This window comes from Ailuropoda melanoleuca, chromosome 8 (genome assembly GCF_002007445.2).
Source record: "Ailuropoda melanoleuca isolate Jingjing chromosome 8, ASM200744v2, whole genome shotgun sequence".
Classification (NCBI taxonomy): Eukaryota; Metazoa; Chordata; class Mammalia; order Carnivora; family Ursidae; genus Ailuropoda; species Ailuropoda melanoleuca.
This window is the reverse complement of record NC_048225.1, coordinates 55690399-55707569: the sequence shown is the minus strand read 5'-3', so window position 1 is coordinate 55707569 and position 17171 is coordinate 55690399. Positions and strand designations below refer to the sequence as shown.

At 58.9% G+C, this 17171-nt stretch overlaps 1 protein-coding gene across 5 annotated transcripts in view; it reads right to left on the bottom strand.

Moving 5' to 3' along the window:
* Positions 1-17171, bottom strand: part of PDE2A (phosphodiesterase 2A) — a 111511-nt gene that overhangs the window by 56510 nt on the left and 37830 nt on the right. For 3 of the 5 annotated variants that reach the window (XM_034666389.1, XM_034666391.1, XM_011234695.3), the window contains exons 2-3: positions 16953-17025; positions 5975-6036 (exon numbers count right to left, since the gene is read on the bottom strand). In XM_034666389.1, coding sequence (XP_034522280.1) covers positions 5975-6036; positions 16953-17025 — 135 coding nt within the window. The remainder of the gene's footprint in view (positions 1-5974; positions 6037-16952; positions 17026-17171) is intronic. The other 2 variants (XM_034666390.1, XM_011234694.3) reach the window with 1 other exon arrangement.

The window sequence follows — 17171 nt, the reverse complement described above, 5'->3', positions numbered from 1 at the left end:
TGACACACAGCATCACACGTTCAGCACTGGGCTTAGGGTGTCCCACAGCATCACTCACAGGTTCTCACACTTGGTGTCACTCCGTGTCACACCCTTGGCGACGCACTCAGCCTCGCTAGATCACATATGCTTGGGGCACATACTTGGTCTCACCATTCGGTGTCAGACACTTGAGCCGCAAGGACCACACCTGTCATCGCACAATGTCACCCATCTGTGTTTACATATTTGATCCTCATGGTGTCAACCCTCCGTGTCACATACTTGGTATCATTCAGCATCACACAGTCCATATCACACAGGATCACAGTGTCACGTACTTGGTGGCACATTCACTGTCTCACACTCCTTGACAAGTGGCATCACACACTTGGTGTCACTCGGTGTCACACACTCAGTGTCACCCTCTGACTCACTCACGCCCCCCACAATATCCCATGTGGAGGTCGCATACTTGACAACACACACCATCACAAGCTCAGGGTCACATAGTCAGTAGAATACCCACTGCCCCACCATCCGTGCCTCAGTGTCCCTCTGGGTCCTATGAGCTTCCCCCCCACCCCTGCCCCCACCCCACTGGGCACAATCACCAGAGCTGCTGCCCCATGTCAAGGCTATTTCCTGTTGTTGTGCTCAGAGACCTTAGCCTGCTTGTTCCTTCAAGGATTTCCTGTTGTCAGGGCCCCAGTCAGGCCTGGCCCGGCCTGGGATACACAGCCCAAAGCCCAAGAGCCAGCCAGTGGGAACCCTGGGCCCTATGCCCCCGCTGCCATTCTGGTTGGGCCCATGGAATTTTCCCCGCATTCAATCAACCTGGATTCCCCACGTGCCTGGGCTTGTGCTGGTTCCACTGAAAGGTGGCCCTGTTCCACTCCCAGGGGCCCAGGAAGGGGGCTCTTGGGCAGTCGGAAAGAGGCTGTCTACCCTGTCCCAACAGCTTGGGATAAGACCTTAGCTGGTCTATGCGGCTTAGACTGAAGCTGCTGGGAGCCAGAAGAGAAGGACAGAAGATAGAAGGGGAGGACAAAGGGTTAGGGGGTTAGAGAATCAGGGAAGACTTCCCAGAGGAAGCCAGCTGAGAGCTGGCAAATACGAGGACAAGGAAGGAAAGGCATCCCAGGTGGGAGCAGCAGACAGCAGCAAATGCTTAGAGGTAGGGATGGGGAGAAGACAGCACTGCTAAGAAGAAAGACAAGAACATGGGAGAGGGGCAGGTTGTGTTGTGGAATTTGGAGAAAAAGATTTCTCTCCTACCCTTCCTCCCTCCCCTCATTCCAGCCTTCAGCTTCTGGCTCCAAGAGGAGCCTGGGGCACTCCCTTCCTGGCCCTGACTTCAGGCCGCACAGACTGCCCCCCCGTGGGCCGGGCGGCTGCCAAGCCCCCTCACCTCCTGCCCCAGGCCAGCCTGCAGGAAGGACACAGGGAGGCCAGCACACGCTCCCCACACGGCCTGAGATAAATATTTCCCAGGAAACGGAACTTGTTCTCTCAGTGTTTACAGCCAAGGACCAGGCAGGGGAGGGGGGAGGGGCCCGCCTGAGGAACCTTGTCCTGGGGCTCACAGTGTCTACCCCAACACTGCCTCGGACTCACTGTGCGCCTCTGAGCTGGTCTTTGCCCTTTTGGAGCCTCCATTCCAAGCCCTCAAGGGGGCCGGACCTCCCCCGGCCTTGGCCTGCTCAATGCCTGGCCCAGTCTGAGTTTGTGTCTTTTCTAGGTGTGAGCCCCCCGCACTTGATGCCTCCTCCTTCAGACTAGGCCTCTCTGATTGCAGGACCTGTGTTCACCTGTCTCCACCTGGTCCTCTGGTCAGGGGTGAGGAGAGATGGAGGGACAGACAGAGAGATAGACTGGGTGGCAGCTGAGACCACCTCCCTGGCCCCAAGTCCCCGCACAGCCTCAGCCTGTGCAGCCGGACAGGTGGGCACAGCCCGATGGCAGCGCCTCAGGACCCCCACTGATGCCAGATGCTATGGCCAACTTGCGGCAGCAGCTCCCCTGGGACCATGGGACATCACTGAGGCCCCTTAATCCTGATGTGCAGAATCCAGGAGAAGGCTGGCACATCTGTCAGTTAGGAGCACTGATTCAAGAATTTTAAACACAGGCCGGGAAATGCTGCCTGCTGGAAGCAGCCCTTCCAGCCTCACCCCAGCGCTCCCTGTCTGTGTCCTGGCTCCACGGATATGCTGGGCCTTCTCTCATGGAGACCCAGGGCATGCTGCCCACATGCCCTTGCACACCTTGCTCTTTTCACTTGCAAAGCCTTTCTCAGCCCCGATGGCAACCTTACCTTACAGGACCACCCCAGCTCCTGCCTGTCCCTATCCCCCCCGTCACTACGCCATCACGCTGGGCCTATTGGTTTACCATTGGTGGCCTCAGCCTCACCCCAGACTGTGGAACCAAGTGTTCCTCAGTTCCGGACCCAGGGGCAGAGATGTTTTTGGATCCGGCTTCTCAGCATTAGCCAGCCTCCTGCAGCCCCCTCTGGGGCTGAGTCTTTGTTCCAGGCTCCTCTATCTGCTTGTTTCCAGTCCTGAGCTGGTCCTTGTTGTCCTCACATGGTTCTCACAGAAGCTGACCCCATGGACCTCTCTGATTATCCAGCTGATTTCTGGCCTCATCAGTCCATGGCACTGACCCTCCCCATCCTTCAAATTTCCAAGGCCACCTCCTCCAGGAAGTCTCCAAGACTGCCCCCAATCCAGCAAGTGCCCCTTTCTTGGAACTACTCCAGCCTTCACACAGCCATTCTCATTTAATCAAGAAACTTTACTGAGCACCTACTATGTACCAGGCCTATTCCAGGTCTCGTGTGGGCCCAGGAGAGACAAAGGAGACTCAGCTTTGGTTCCTATCCCTCATGTGTTTACAACCATGTGGGAAAGGATATACAACCACATGGGCTGACAAGTCACCCAACTGTAAGCTCAGGGAAGCTTGGGGGCTGTGAGTGCCCAGGAAAGAGGAGAGACTGACTTGACCTGAGTGGAAGGAGCAATCCGAGAGGACTCCGTAGAGGAGGGGAATCTAATCTGAGGCTTAAGAAGGGAGTAGGTAGAGAAAGAAGGGAAAGGCATTCCAGAGAAAGGGGTCAGTGCAAGCAAAGCCAGGGAGGCCAGGAAGAGCGGGTATCTTGGGGAGTCAGCACTGCCATGTCTGGGAGCAACGAGTGGACATGAGGGGGCCCAGCAGGCAGGGCTGACAACGCTGAGGCGTGAGGTCTCTCCTTATCCCGTGAGCAGCAACCGAGGAGCCAGTGCTGGGCAGGGCATTAGTATGCTTAGTGTGGATACCTGTGCCGTCGTCCGTGTCCTCCTCTCCCCCAGCCCCTGCTCTAGTTGGGGCTCCCGAGGCCCTGAGAGCCAGCACGGAGAGCTCACGGACCCAGCGTGCTCAGTTCACTACTCGAACTGCCTCCTCCCCAACGTCCAGACAGTAATGGCCCTGGCCCTGAAGCAGGAGTCCAGGCTGAGCTTGAGAGCCCTGCCCCCAGCTGGCCGGCTGGCACAGGGGCCCGGCAGCTGGCCCGAGAGGGGTGCTAAACAGATGTCCGCCAAGGGGACGGGTGCTGGCAGCCCTGCACCCCTGGCTGTTGCGCTGCCAGCGCCAGGAGAACGTGCTGTGCCCACAGAACCTCTGTGAGCCCTGGCCCAGCCTGCGCTGCACCCTGTCAGCCTCAAGCTAGCTTCAAGGAGCTCACCCTTGCGGGAAGCAGGGGGGTGCCAACTCCCTCCCTGGGCCAGGCACCTCACACATACTTTGTAACTTGTCCTAACAGCTCTGCTGTGATTATGGCCAATAATAGTGATTATGTCCAATAATGCAGGAACTTCTTATCCCCTTCGACAGGTGAAGAAACTGAGGCTCAGGCTGGTTAAGGGACTGGCCCAAGGTCATACACCCAGAAAGTGGTGAAACTGGGGCTTGAGCTCGTGCCCTTCTGAGCCCAGTCATGAGGAAGCCATCACGTCTCCCCAGCCTCCACCCAGACATGGAGGCTTCTCATCAGTCTCCCCTCCCTCTTCCCTCTTTCCCTCCAACCCTCCGATAGCAACATCCTAGGTCCCTACTCTCTCCAGTCCTGTCCTTTCTATACTGGGGAGCACTCGGCACTCTCTCTCAGCAGAGCTTAGGCTCACAGCCTAAGACCCTCCCTCAGGCAGCAGGACCCAGACAAAGGAAATGTGGGGCGAGAACAGAAGCAAAGGGATCCAATGGGCATGATCCAGAGAGGCCTCCTGGGGGGGGCCCAGGGGCCAGACGGAGGGGCAGAACCTGCACTTGCAGGACCGGGGGCCAAAGGGGGCGGGGCACGGACGTAGACACAAGGAGCCCGAGCCTGGCTCCTTCCCTTGGGGTCCAGGTCCCAGCACCAAGGAGGGTCTCGGCTTCTCCAAAGCCCTCTCCCCTCATGGCTTCCTGGGAAGATGACAAATCCAGGTTTTCCTGGCAGGTGGCGGTGGCTGCTGAGACACTGCTGGCTCCCAGGAACACCATCTGTCTCGGCTCTGGGGGGGAGCTCCTGCCCCGTGGGGAATGCCATGGCCATAAATAAATTAATAATGACTCTCTACCCGCCCCCCCCTCCCAGCTCCCAGCTGTAGGGACATTCTCAGGGCTTGGCTCCACGTCCCGGCCGCAAGTCCCTGCTTCGCCCCTTGTGTACCAGGCCCCGTGTGGGCGTCTTCTTTCCCATCCCACCAGAGGGCAGCGAGAGAGCAAGGGCTGGGAGTGAGACACATTTGGGCTCCACATTCAGATCTGCCCCGCACGCTCACTGTGTGACCCCACGCTGTGTCTCAGCTTCCCCAGCCATAAAAGGAGAATAGTAACAGTCCCTGCTTTCTAGGGAGGTGTGAGGATTGAACAAGAAAGTGTGTCTAAAGCTCCTGGCCCCAGGAGCCTCCCCTTTCTCTCAGCCAGGTCTGGGCACAAGAGTGGGCTCAGGCTGTCCCACACAACCCTCCTCTGTGCCAATCTTCACAGTCCCCAGCCCACCCTGTTGTTGCTGCCCGAGGCCCATCTGAACACTGCAGGTGCCTATGAGGCGCCCCAAAGGCATGGTCAGGGCTGCGGATGGCATCCCTCATCTCAAAGGAAATGCACTCACTGAGCCCTTGCCAGGCCCCCTTTTGGAGGGCAGTGGGAGACTCAGGAAAGAGGCCCAGTCCCCCAGGAGTCACAGTTCAGAGGGAAGACCTATAGAGTTGCATAATGGAGAAACCAGGGTGTTAATGGCACAGACATCAGAATGCCCCATCTGACTGCCAGACAGGGAGAGTTCAGAGGAGGCAGCAAGAAGGACAGGGAGGGCTTCCCGGAGGAGGGTGGCTAGAGCTGAGCCCAGAAAGATTTGGGAAGCTGAGGGAGAAGAGAGCGGCAGGAGTGGTTCTGGGGAGGCAGGATGGATAAAGGGGAGACTGTGGCCTGGCTGGGGCTGCAGAAGGAGCAGGAAGATGGGAAGCATGGATTTTTGAGCAGAAAAGGGACAAGTTCAGGTTTGCATGTTAGGAAGAGCCTTCTGGCAGCTGCATGGAGAGTGGGGCGATTGAAAGCAGCCAGCCAGGGAGCCGTCAAGGGGAAAGATAACCAGTCTTGGAGGCTGGTGGGGCAGGGATATGGGGGGAGGAGAGGGATCTGGGGCAGGTGGCAGGGATCGAGAGGAGGAGAGGAATTCAGAAAACACTTAGGGCAGAGAATCAACAAGGAATTGTCAGGTGAAGGTGGGGAGGCCTAGAGAGGGTCTGAAATGACTCTCTCCGTCTCTCCTCAGGGGGAGAGAGCCCCAGGAATAGGGCAGGGAAGGTGATCTTGGTGCAGGGTGACCCTAGGCTGGAGGGGGCGGGGCTGGGATTCGGCTCCAGCCTCCCAGTCCTCCCAGGGGTAGGGGCAATGCTCAGACTGACCCCCAGTCTGTGCCCCACCCCTCCAAGCCCACCCAGTCCTCCCTCCGCTGAGCTCTCACCTCCAGTCGGGCGTCTCTACTCCCTGGGGGCACTGGCTCCTGGGCAAGGAGGTCCCGGCTGGCTGCAGAGACAAGAAGGCCAGGGGCTGAGGCCTACAAGGCCTTCTCCCCTTCTCCCCAGCTTACCCCCACCCCCAGCCCCAGCTGGCCCAGGGCCTCCTGTTGCCCACAGGGGGCCTCCTCAGGGAGTCTTGCCTGATTTTGCCCTGCTCTCTTCCCACACCCCCTTCTTACACCCTATTTCAGGTGGGCACCTCTGGCTCTGGCATATTCTCTGCCCTTGACTCTGAGAACAGAGCTGAGCTCTTTCTTTCAGCAGGGCCTCCTCGGGAGGGGAAACCACCGCATTTTTACTCCTTCTGAGGACCCCCTCCACTTCTACTTCTCTCCAGGGAACTTCACGACCCCTCTGTAAGCCTCAGTTTCCCCATCTGTAAATTGTCTGTAATGTCTGGCTTACACAGTCACGGGGCCGGGCTCCCAGCTAGGGCTGCTGTCATGATCCTCTGTGTGAGCCCCCAACCCCAGCTTAACACCCAGTCTCCTGGGCTCTAGCTGCCCCCACCCCCGGTCCATGTGCCACAGCTCCTCAAATGCTGGCAGACACACCAGGGAGCCGCTCACTCAGTCTCCAGCAGCCTACCACCCAGGTGGCATCCAGAAAGCCCAGCCTCTCCAAGGCACTGCCCAGGGGCTGGCTGCCCCTCCCCACCCCCACCCGACAAGCACACCCAGGCATCGGACAGGCACAGGCGGCGGGATATTCTGAGCCTGGCTTCGTTCCAGTCAGCTGCTGGCCGCCATGCCAGCCTGGCGCGGGCGCAGGGGCTGATTTGATTTGGCAGCTTTGGAAGCGTGTGGTGGGGACGGGGAGAGGGAGAGGGATGAGACACCCATCCCTGCTAGGAAATAAACAGCCTCGGGCACTCAGCAAACTGGGGGGAGGGCACGGTCTGTCATGGGGGGGTTCTGCATTCCCTGCCTGGTGCCCCTCTCTCCTCACCCAGGCCCTGGACACCTGCCCATGACTTGCTGGAATTTATGGCTCTCCTTGGGTCACCATAGGGGTGACAGTAGCTGCACCTGGCGTGTGGATGCTTGCGGTGCGGTTGGGGCAGGGCGTCTGGTTGTCCCACAAGACCCTGTGCCCTGTGGGGGCTCCCGCCTCGGCCATGCCTATGGCCGGGCCTGAGTGCCGCCCAGGAGGACTGCATCTGCGTGGGGAGCAGTGGTCTGGAGGTGGCCATCCCCCAGGGTGACTGTGGCCGCATGGCTGGGCTTTGACGGGGGACTGACTGCAGCCCAGGGAGTGACCAGGTCACCCACGTGCCTGAGTCTACCGTAGGGTCCGGCAGGCATCAGTCCCAGCCTGTTCCTTCCCTCTGTGCGACGACCCTGCTAACCCAGCCATGTCCGGTGTAGGAAATGACGAGGGCCGAGCTAAATACCTAACCCCAAGCCCGTCCCTTTGTCCACAGGCCTCAGCCTTCATTTCCACCCAGGCCTCCGATGGCCCACCCACTGCACTGCCCCCGGCCGGCCCCCTCCTCCCGCCCCCACCCCCACGGGAGGCAGGGCCAGTTGTGATTCTCCAAATACCGTTGGCCTTTCCACCACTCTCTGGAGAGGCCTGCTGGTGCTCCTGGCTCCCCATCACCAGCTTCCAGCATGGGGAAGGTAGGCGTTCACGGCTCCTCTGTACTCCCAGCCTGCCTCAGTGTTTACCACGCCCCTGCCTACCCCACAGGCAGGCCAGTTCGGCTCACTCCTGGGGAGCTGCAGCAGCCGTCCTATGCTGCTGGCCTCCTGGGGAGCTGGACTCCACAGCCTCCCGTTAGACAACTGCTGAGTTGGTTGTGGGTCTGAACCTCTGACCTCTACACTGAGGGGTCAAGGCTGTGGGGTTAGACCAGGACCCTAAGGGGCCCACAAGTCAGAGCTATGCCCCAGCACCGGCCAGGAGATTAGGGGAGGGTGGAGCCTGCTTTGGAGAAGACATAATGTCTCATCTGTCACCGCCTCCCCATTGTCCCACTGTCCTCTGGGGACCTCAGGGCTCTCCCCACCCAGCCACAGGAAGCTGAGCCCCTCCTGGAGACAGAAGGAGGGGACACTGAAGGGAGGACTTTAGGACTAGAAGGAGACTCACCCATGACCTGGCTGTCACAGAGGAAGAACCTAGGATCATAGAACCCCGCTGTCATAAAGAGGCGAGTGAGGGGGAGACAGTCTGCAGAGAGGTCCTGGAGGGCTTCCGAGAGGAGGTGTGTGGTGCCTTAGAGAACACCAGGTTCCAGGACAGCCTCCTAACTATGAGATACAGGTTTTCACCTGGGACTTGTGTGTCCTCATGTATGTATTTGCATGTGTCCATGTCCACGTGTGCATGGGTGTTCATCCTGGTCATGGAGTCCTGAGCTCTGGTCTGTGTCCCAAGGACAGAGTCTGCAGCTAGGCAGCAGGCCCAGTGGCAGAAAAGAGAGTAATCTGGGCAAAGAAGAGGGAGGACAGCTCAGGGCTGAAGAGAGAAGCTCGTCAGCGGGTCATAACCTCAGGCCTCACCCTAGCCGCCTGACACGGAGGGCAGTGTGCGTCTGTGACGTGGGCCCAGCCACAGTCCTCTGTGCCCCTACAGCAGGACCTTCCCCTCTCTGAGCTACTTTCCCCATCTGAAGAATAAAATGGGACCTGATGATCTCCTGGGGCCCGTCCAAGTGTAACGATCTTTGGAGAGAGACTGACACACACAGCAGCCAGAGGGGGAGACCTGCAGGGTGGGGAGAGAGCCTGAGTGAAGGCACAGGAGAACCCAGGAGGCTCACTGTGGATTGGGCGGCTGGGGACCCTATCCTCAGGGCCAAGACAGGATGTGGTAGACAATGGAAGCTTGGGGATAGCAGGGAGCAGCTGTGGCCACCTTACCTGCCTTCTGGCCTGTGAGAGGAGAAAGATGGAGAAGTGACAGATAAGGGCTCTGCCCGCTACAGGAGTCCTGCCTCAGCTCCTGTTCCCCAGGGGTTCCAGGGGAAAGGGGGAAGCTGCAGACCGGGGGAGCACCCAGCTCCGAGAGTCAGGAAGCTGGGTGTCAGGCCCTGCTGTGCTGTGTGACCTGGGCCAGCTCCCGGCCTCCCTCACCTGATCTGTGAGGCCACCAGGCTGCGACTCATGCAGCTGCTACCAGGCTGGAAGGAGCTCTCTAGAGGCCAAAGATCCTTCTCTCCTGCCTAGAGGTTCCCCGCTCACCACCAAGCCCGGCGTAGGTGCTGAGGCACGGGCATAACCCAAGCAAGCCGCGGCGCAACAGGCCTGGCCTTGAGCCGGGCTGGGCCCTGGGCCCGTGCCACACGGGAGCACCCACCGGTCATCCGCTCTCCAGGCTCCCCGGCCTGGGCCCTTCCTTCCTCAAGCCCTTCGCACAGCCACCTCCAGGGCAGAAGCACGGTGCTCCCTCCTCGGCCCGCGCTCCAGAGGAGCCGAGGGCTCACCGGCCCATGCCCACACGGCTCCTCTGGCTGCCCTGGCCTCTGCCCTAGCCGGAGGCCCTTTGTACTTGGGGCCCTCACAAGCAGGGGTTCGCGCATTTCCACGTCCGTGTCCAGGAAGTGTTCATGTCCTGTTTTCCCCCTCAGGCCAGGGCTGCCGGGGAAGGGGGGCAGGTGGTGAGCAGCCCTCTCTTTCCTCTGCGGTCTGTCCACATCTCTGCCCAGAGACTTTAGGGGATGGGAGGAAAGGGCACTCCTCTCTCTGCCGTGATCTGAAATAGCTGAAGAATGGAGGCAGGGGGATGAAGGAAATGACCCCTTATCCTGCAAGCTTAGGGAGCGGCAGCTCTCACACGGGCAGACTCCGCTTCTGTTGTGGCAGGAGAATCCGCCCTGTCACCCANAGGAGAATCTGCCCTGTCACCCAGGCGGAGAGGGTCTCCTTCCCCCAACACTGGCTCGGCCCCTCCCCCCCTCCCCCACACCCTGGGGACGGGGCCCCCCTCCATCCCGAGCTCTCTCCGTTGCTTCTCGTTATGTTTTTAATAACCTAACATCGACATTAACAAGGCAGGTGGCTGCAGCTCTTCCCAGCAGCCCCATTTAGAATCATTGAATCATCAAATCATCAAATCCTAGAATTCTGGATTCACAGAATGCCCGCCTATTCGGCTCCTGGAGTCTCAGCGACTTCAAGTCACAGAATGCCGGAATCACACAACCACGCTTCCACGCAGCTCTGGCTGGGAGTGAAGAGTCGTGGAAGGCTAGAAGCCCACAGACCGACAACGCCGGATTCGCAGAGTCAGGCATCTGTAGAGCTAGAGCTCACACAGCCCTTGGAGGTGCTGACCCCCACTTCCTCCTGCTCCAGGCGAGAAAATGCAGCCCAGAAAATGGCCTGGCACACGATGACCAGAGAGTGCGAGCCAAGCAATGCCCAGCCTAAGATTGCAAGATGAGACCATAACATTCGAGTGAGTTTCAGAAATGGTGTCACTTTTACAGTAGGAGATGGCCGCGTTCATGTTGGAGTGGCGCTGCTCATTCACTTTTGCTCCCCTTCCCTCATGCCCCCCCCCCGGCCCTCCCCAAGTCTTCCTGCGCCCCCACCCCACCCCACTGGGCACTGTAGCCGACACCCCATCCCTCAGCACCCTTCCCTCCTCCAGGCCTGTACCTCAGCCCCCTCAATAAAGACAACCACGGGTGGGGGAGCTCGAGGGGCCAACTCCCTTGGGGGTGGGGGACAGGAAAAAAAAACATCTGCCACCTGAGGCCACGAGCCAGAGGACAGGCTGCCCAGAGAAGGTGCCCTGAACTCAGGACTGGAAGGTCCTGGAGCCCTCGGGTGGGCAGCACCTGAGGCGGAAGCTTCAGGGGAGCTGGACCCAGAGCGGGAGGGAAGTGACGGAGGCTTATTTACAATTGATATTAGAACCATCAAGTGTGTTTAGCATTTTCATAAATTTACATTTTAACTTGTTTTGGAATGTACTCAGTACATTTTGGATTTGAATTTTATTAAATATTACGTTTCACAGATTGTTTTAATTTTTGAATTCCGAACACTCTTCGCCCAGGGCAGTTCCCGAGTCTCCGTGCTGCCCAAGAGGAGGCTGGAGCCCAGAGCGGGGTCCAGGTCTCCTGCTCCCTGCTTAGCCTCAAAGCTCCTGACCTGGGAGAGCTTCCTGAAACCTTTCGGACCTGAGAGAGCCCTGACGCAGGCCCAGGCATCTGCCCTCATGAGAGCCGACCCAGACCCCCAGGGCGGCAGTCCCCCTCTCTCTGTACCTCCATAGCTGAGTGGCTCCCTCCTCCACCCTCGAGGGTCTGTCTCCTGCCCTCCATCCTCTGCATCTTCTGCCTGGGACTCATCCCCCTTCTCTGGCCCACACTGCACGAGCCTCCCACCTCACCCCTTCCGTGCGCTCTCGACCTGTGGATCAGAGGCTTTCCTAACAAGCAGATCTGAGCAGTCCCTGCCCTGCTTTCAACCCTACTCCCCCTGCCCCCAGTGCCCAGTTCCCTCTGGAAAAAGTCCAAATCCCTTCGCTTGTAAGTCCTGCACAATTCGGCCCTGCCGACCTTGCCAGCCTTGTCACCAGCTTCACACACACACACACACACACACACACACACACACACACACACACCCTGGGACTCAGCGCCCCAGCAGTCCAGGGTCCAGCTCCACAGAACTGTAGAACCACACTTCCCTCCCTCTGTCACCAGCAAGCCTTCACATTTGCTATTTGCTCCTTCTCTCTGTCCAGAACTTTCTCCTAGCTCATCCCTTAGCTCTCAGATTAGATACGTTTCCTCCTGGAAGCTTCTCAGCTTGCCCTCCCTCCCACTCTGGGCTGAATCAAGGGTTGCTGCTCTGTCCCACCACAGCCTCCCAGTCTCTCCAGCATTGCCCTCCCCACATTGCCCACCAGCATCAGTCTTCGTCGGTGCCCCTGCCTTCACCCCATCACCTGCCCACCATCAGCCCTGGTACCTAGGTCCGCCTAGCTACCATGGGACAGAGGCACTGTGGCTCACACGTGGGGCGGTGTGTGGCTGGGCTTTAAAGCCCACACCGTGCTCATCTCTACCTCCCGTCTCTGTTGGGCACGTAGTAGGTACTCAATAAACTTCCACCTATGAAGGCCCAGCAGTACACAGTGTGTAGCCTGGACAGGCAGGCTGGGGTGCTCAGAGTGAGTGAGAGTCCCTGGGTTGGGCTGGGGACTTCCTGGAGGAGGCATCTGGGAGGGTCCTCCAAGTGTCAGTCTTAAGACAGCAATTGAGAACAGGCCACAGGAAGTTCCCAACCCAGATTTAGGGCCAGCAGAGTGGGAGCAAAGTCTGCAGAAGGGAGAGTTGGTGGTCAGGGCCCAGGACAGGGCCCCTGGCGGGTCTAGCAGTGCATCCAGAAAAGACCTCCAGGAGAAGGGCTGCTTCTGGCTGGTCTGGGGCGGGGAGGAAGGTGGAGAGGAATCAAGTTGGAGAAAGTGGGAAGACAGAGATGTGGAACAGAAAGCTCTGTCTCTTCTTGTCCGGGAACCTGGAGAGGAAAAGGTTATGGGGCAGCTGGGCAGAAGGAGTAGGGAAGGCTGAGGCGGCATGGAGATAACACGTGTGCTGACCCCAGGGCCAGGGTGGGTGTGGAGGGCTGAGGCTGGCTGGGAGCATGTCCCCAGCTGTGGCTGGGAAACGTTTCCTGTCTCCTGGCCAGGGGGGTCATTAATAATCGTTTACACGCCACAGGCAGCACGGAGGCCAGCCAGGGAGCAGCATGGTGCTGGGGCTGGAGCCCAGCCTAGTGACCAGGAGAGCTGTTTTCTGGGAAATACAGAATTGCTGTGCTCTGTCACCTTACTGTGAAACCTGGATGCGTCACCTGACCTCTCTGGTCTCTGGTAACACTGGTAAAAGGAGGGTCTAAAGAGGGGGCTGCCTGAAGTCCCCTTCCTGCTCTGGGCCTCGGTTTCTCTAAATGGCAGATGGGCTGCCACCCCTACAGGGGGTTACGGACATCTGATGATTGATGCGGCCATCTGGACCCTGCCGAGTCCAGCTCGGGACACACGAGATGGGCAGACCCGGCCTAGCTTCTGAAGAGCTTGTGTTCCGATCGGAAGCGGGAGCCTAACACCATGGGGTGCACCCCCGGAGCCTCGCAGAACCAAGTGCACCTGAGGCTGGGGAAACAGACGGGAGGGTTGTGCGCTCGGGGCCTAGGGGGCTGACAGTGTGGCTGGGCTGGCAAGATGGGGTTTCTCTGACACAGGCAGCGGGAGCCCCAGGAAGCCTATTCAGGCACCACTACGTCAGACGGGGCCCGCCTGGTGCATAGCAGGTGCACGATAATTGCTGTAGACAAGGGAATGAGTTGATCTGTTAAAGGAGGTTGGAATCTGGAAAGAGCTGCCTAAAAGATGATGATGATGATGACGATGACAGTCATTCTGGCTGAAGACAAAGGGGTGGGAAGAGGGGAAGTGAAAGCTTCAGAAGCCTGGAGGCCCAGGGATGGCCATCCAAAGCCAGACAGTATTGCCTGGGAAGGATCAACTCCCATCAAGATCCTTTTTTCCAGTTGAGCCAGAATCTTCCTCAGCCCCAGGCCACATTTCTCTGCCTACTCAACACCCCCTTCCAGGCCCAGCTTAAGCCCACTCACAGCAGGGAACCTTCTGGAAGGTGATACTCCCCTGATGACTCTGGTAGTCTGTGCCTTCCAATCGTCAGGAGTCCTGGCCCTTCTTCCTCTCAAATACCTGTCAGCAGGCCTCCCACTAAGGCTACCCCATCGCTTTCTCTGGAGGGTTTGACCTGGGTCCTCCTACTGACTGGCATCTCCTCTATCAGACAAGAGGGTCGCCAAAGTGTGACCAGGCTTCCTTTTGCAGCTAAGGGTCTCCGTGAGGACGGGACTCTTCCTCCTGTCAGATGTGAGGTCAACAAGAGGAGATAGATTAAAGCCTTCCTGGTTGACTCCCAGCCCAGGGACACTCCCTGAGGGCCACACAGAGAAGGGAAGACGACAGGTTGACATGCACGGGGCGGGGGGGCTCCTGGCTGCTCAGCACCCCAGAGATGACATGAGCCAGAAAGGGCACTGGGCCAGCCATGGGACAAAGACCTCACGGTTGGCAAATTCACCCAGCGCCATGCCCAGTGCTCTTGCGCCAAGGAGGCCCCACTGGGGATACCACCCAGGCCCCATGGCCTGTGCAAACCCCTCCCCGCTGCGGGGCATTGTGAGGTGGTAGTAAACACAGTAAGCCTTCAACACGTGCATCCTCTCCCCTCCCTCCTCCAGAGCCCAGCCCAAAACACGACACAGACCAAAAGGAAAAGAACAAAGGTTCCCAGACCACGACATCACCCGCCGCCCGCCTGTCCAGCGCCTGCTTGGCCGGAAACCCCAGACAAAGGCCTTGGTCAAAGTGAGGAGGACGAAGGGCAAAGGGTAGAGGCAGCTTAGCTTGGGGCAGGCCATGACAGAACGTCACTGGGCATCTCTGGGGACCTAATTGTGAGGGAAGCAAGGACAGGATGGCAGCCAAGTCCTCCCTGCACACACACATCATTCCACAAACATTTACGGGACACCTGCTGTATTCCACACACGCCGAATGTTATATACCTTGTTCCTCACCCCCACATACCTTGTGCACACACTTCCTTGCCCCCTGCAGCATATTCCACGGCCCTCAACACTGCCTCCCCCGCCACACCGCTAGCTCACTGACACCCTTCACACACCCCTCACCACACACCACACATAAACAGCTCACAGGGAGAAAAGATCACATAATCCACATGTCACACTGAAAAGTCACAGAGCTCACACACCCACACTTCACACCACGCTCACACTCAACCTCCCACCACGCGCCTCACACACTCCACACTCACCTCCCCGACCACAGGCACACACATCCAATTAAATTCAACACACACACCATCTAGACATAGAGACACACCCTGCATAGATAATGTGTACTCCTAATGTCCTACGTTTGTGGACACACACAGACCTGTGGTATAGACGATCCTGCCTGCCCACTGCCTCCTCCTCCCCATGGGCACGTGGGCACACAGACCCACACACACTTAGTCAACGTGCCCCTGGCCTTGGACCCCTCGGCCCTAGCTGCTGCTGCACGCTTCCCTACCCGGAGTGGCACAAACAGCCATCCCACAGACACGTGACACTCAAACACCAACTCCCAGGTCCAAACACATTTCCCAAGCAAGCCCAGGATGTACCACGGCGACTCTAAGCCACCTAGGCTGCAAACACACTCAGGCCCACACACAACTCCCCCACCCTCCTCCCCTCCACCAAGATGTCCAGTGAAACCCTTCATCAGGCCCCCACAGTGGCTCTTCCTGGCTATACACAACAGCTGAGAACATACGCAACCACACACAAAACCCCCATGCAGGCTGGCCCTACAACTCCACCCCATGGAGACAGACACACCGCATACACACGTGTTCCCTGTACACACATGTCATACATACAGCTTCCACTTCACACTCCACGCAGCCTTCCCAGCTGCACATGACAGGCAACGCCATACACACAACCCTCACACTCACCATAAGCCCGCATGCGTCCCCCCAAATAATCACACTGGTGATGCCACACACAGTATTACATGACACGTCACACACGATCACACACAAGGCACACCCAACACATGTGACATGGCCCATCCTACACAAACACACACACCCCAGACTCACCCAGCCCCGGAAACCTCCCACCACAGGTCACGAGCACCAAATTGCCGTCTACTCCCCCATTCCCCCATCCCAAGCCCCCAGCTGCCCCCAGTTAAGACCAGGACAGTGGGGATGGGGGGTTTATAAGTTATGAACCCCAGTGCTCCACGGCACAATCCCCACCCACCTTAGATCCCTGGGCACCGCCCAAGGGCTGTGCCCTCCATGGTTAGTCCCACCACCACCCACACCATGCCATGCCTGACAACATGGGGCAGGCAGAGGTCCTGGGGACACTGGCCCCACACTCCGAGCCTATTCCTTCCTCACCCCAAAGCAGAGGCAGCTATAAGGGGAAGGGATGATCACAGGGTGAGACCCTAGAACAAAGATAGAGACCTAGAGAAATGCGGGGAGGTGATGGACAGACTGAGAGAGATGAACATGGGCAAAAGAGACCAAAAGACAGAAACGGAGGGGCAGAGAGAGAGGATGCCCGGAAAGACTCAGAGAAGGCAGAGGAGAAACCAGAGAATCAAGTGGGACCCCCACACTGGAGAGAAACAAGAGGAGAGGGTGGGACCCCCAAAAGGCTAGAGGACCTCCTACACGGGAGGAAGGGAGGATAGGAAAGCAGGAACCAGGTGCAAGGGGGTCCTGCAGAGAAAGACGCAAGCTGTGATAGAGACATTTGGACCCTGGGGTACAGTCCCAGGTGAGGACCGAAGACCAGATGTTTGAGTGGGAATCTGGGTGGGGGCACAGATGAGGCTGCCGAGGTAGGTTCAGGGCGTTGGGGTGAGGTTCCAGCTCTGACTTGGGATCCTGGCTGAGAGCTGGGGGTTCAGGTGTTCTGAGTGTACCTGGAGTCCGACATATATAGTGGGTGTTCAGGGGTTTGGGCAGGGGTCATCCACTCATCTGGGACGCAGGGGCTTCCAGGTTTGAACAGAGCTCTCGGTGGGGACTGGGGTCCTACTGTGGATTGGAGGTTCAGCGCTCGGAGTGGAGTCCCAGATCCGAAAGGGGTTGAGTCTGGGATGAGGTTTGGAGTGTGAGCTGGGGCTTCAAGGGCTCCGGGTATGGGCTGCAGTCCCAGCACGGGAGTGGAGGGGAGCTAGGGGAGGGGGCCCCACCTTGAGGTGGGTTCGGGGGCAAAATGAACCACGGAGCCGGTGCCCCGCACGCTCCTCGCTCCTCAGAAGACCCCGCCGGGCGCTCTCCCGACACCCCGTCCTCCTCGTGCCCAGCGCTGGGGGCCCCCCTACCTGCAGGCTGTCGGCGCATGGCTGCGGCGGCGGCGGCGGCTCGTCCGGCTTGAGGAAGACCTGCTGGCCCCGCCTGAGGAATTGGACAACAGCGATGAGGATGTGGTGCAGCACCAGGACCATGCTCGCAGCCGCCCGCCCGCCCGCCGGCCCGGCCGCTGCGCTCGGTCAGCGCGTCCGCTACAGCTCCGCCGGGTCCGCGCTAGGGTCCGCCCCGGC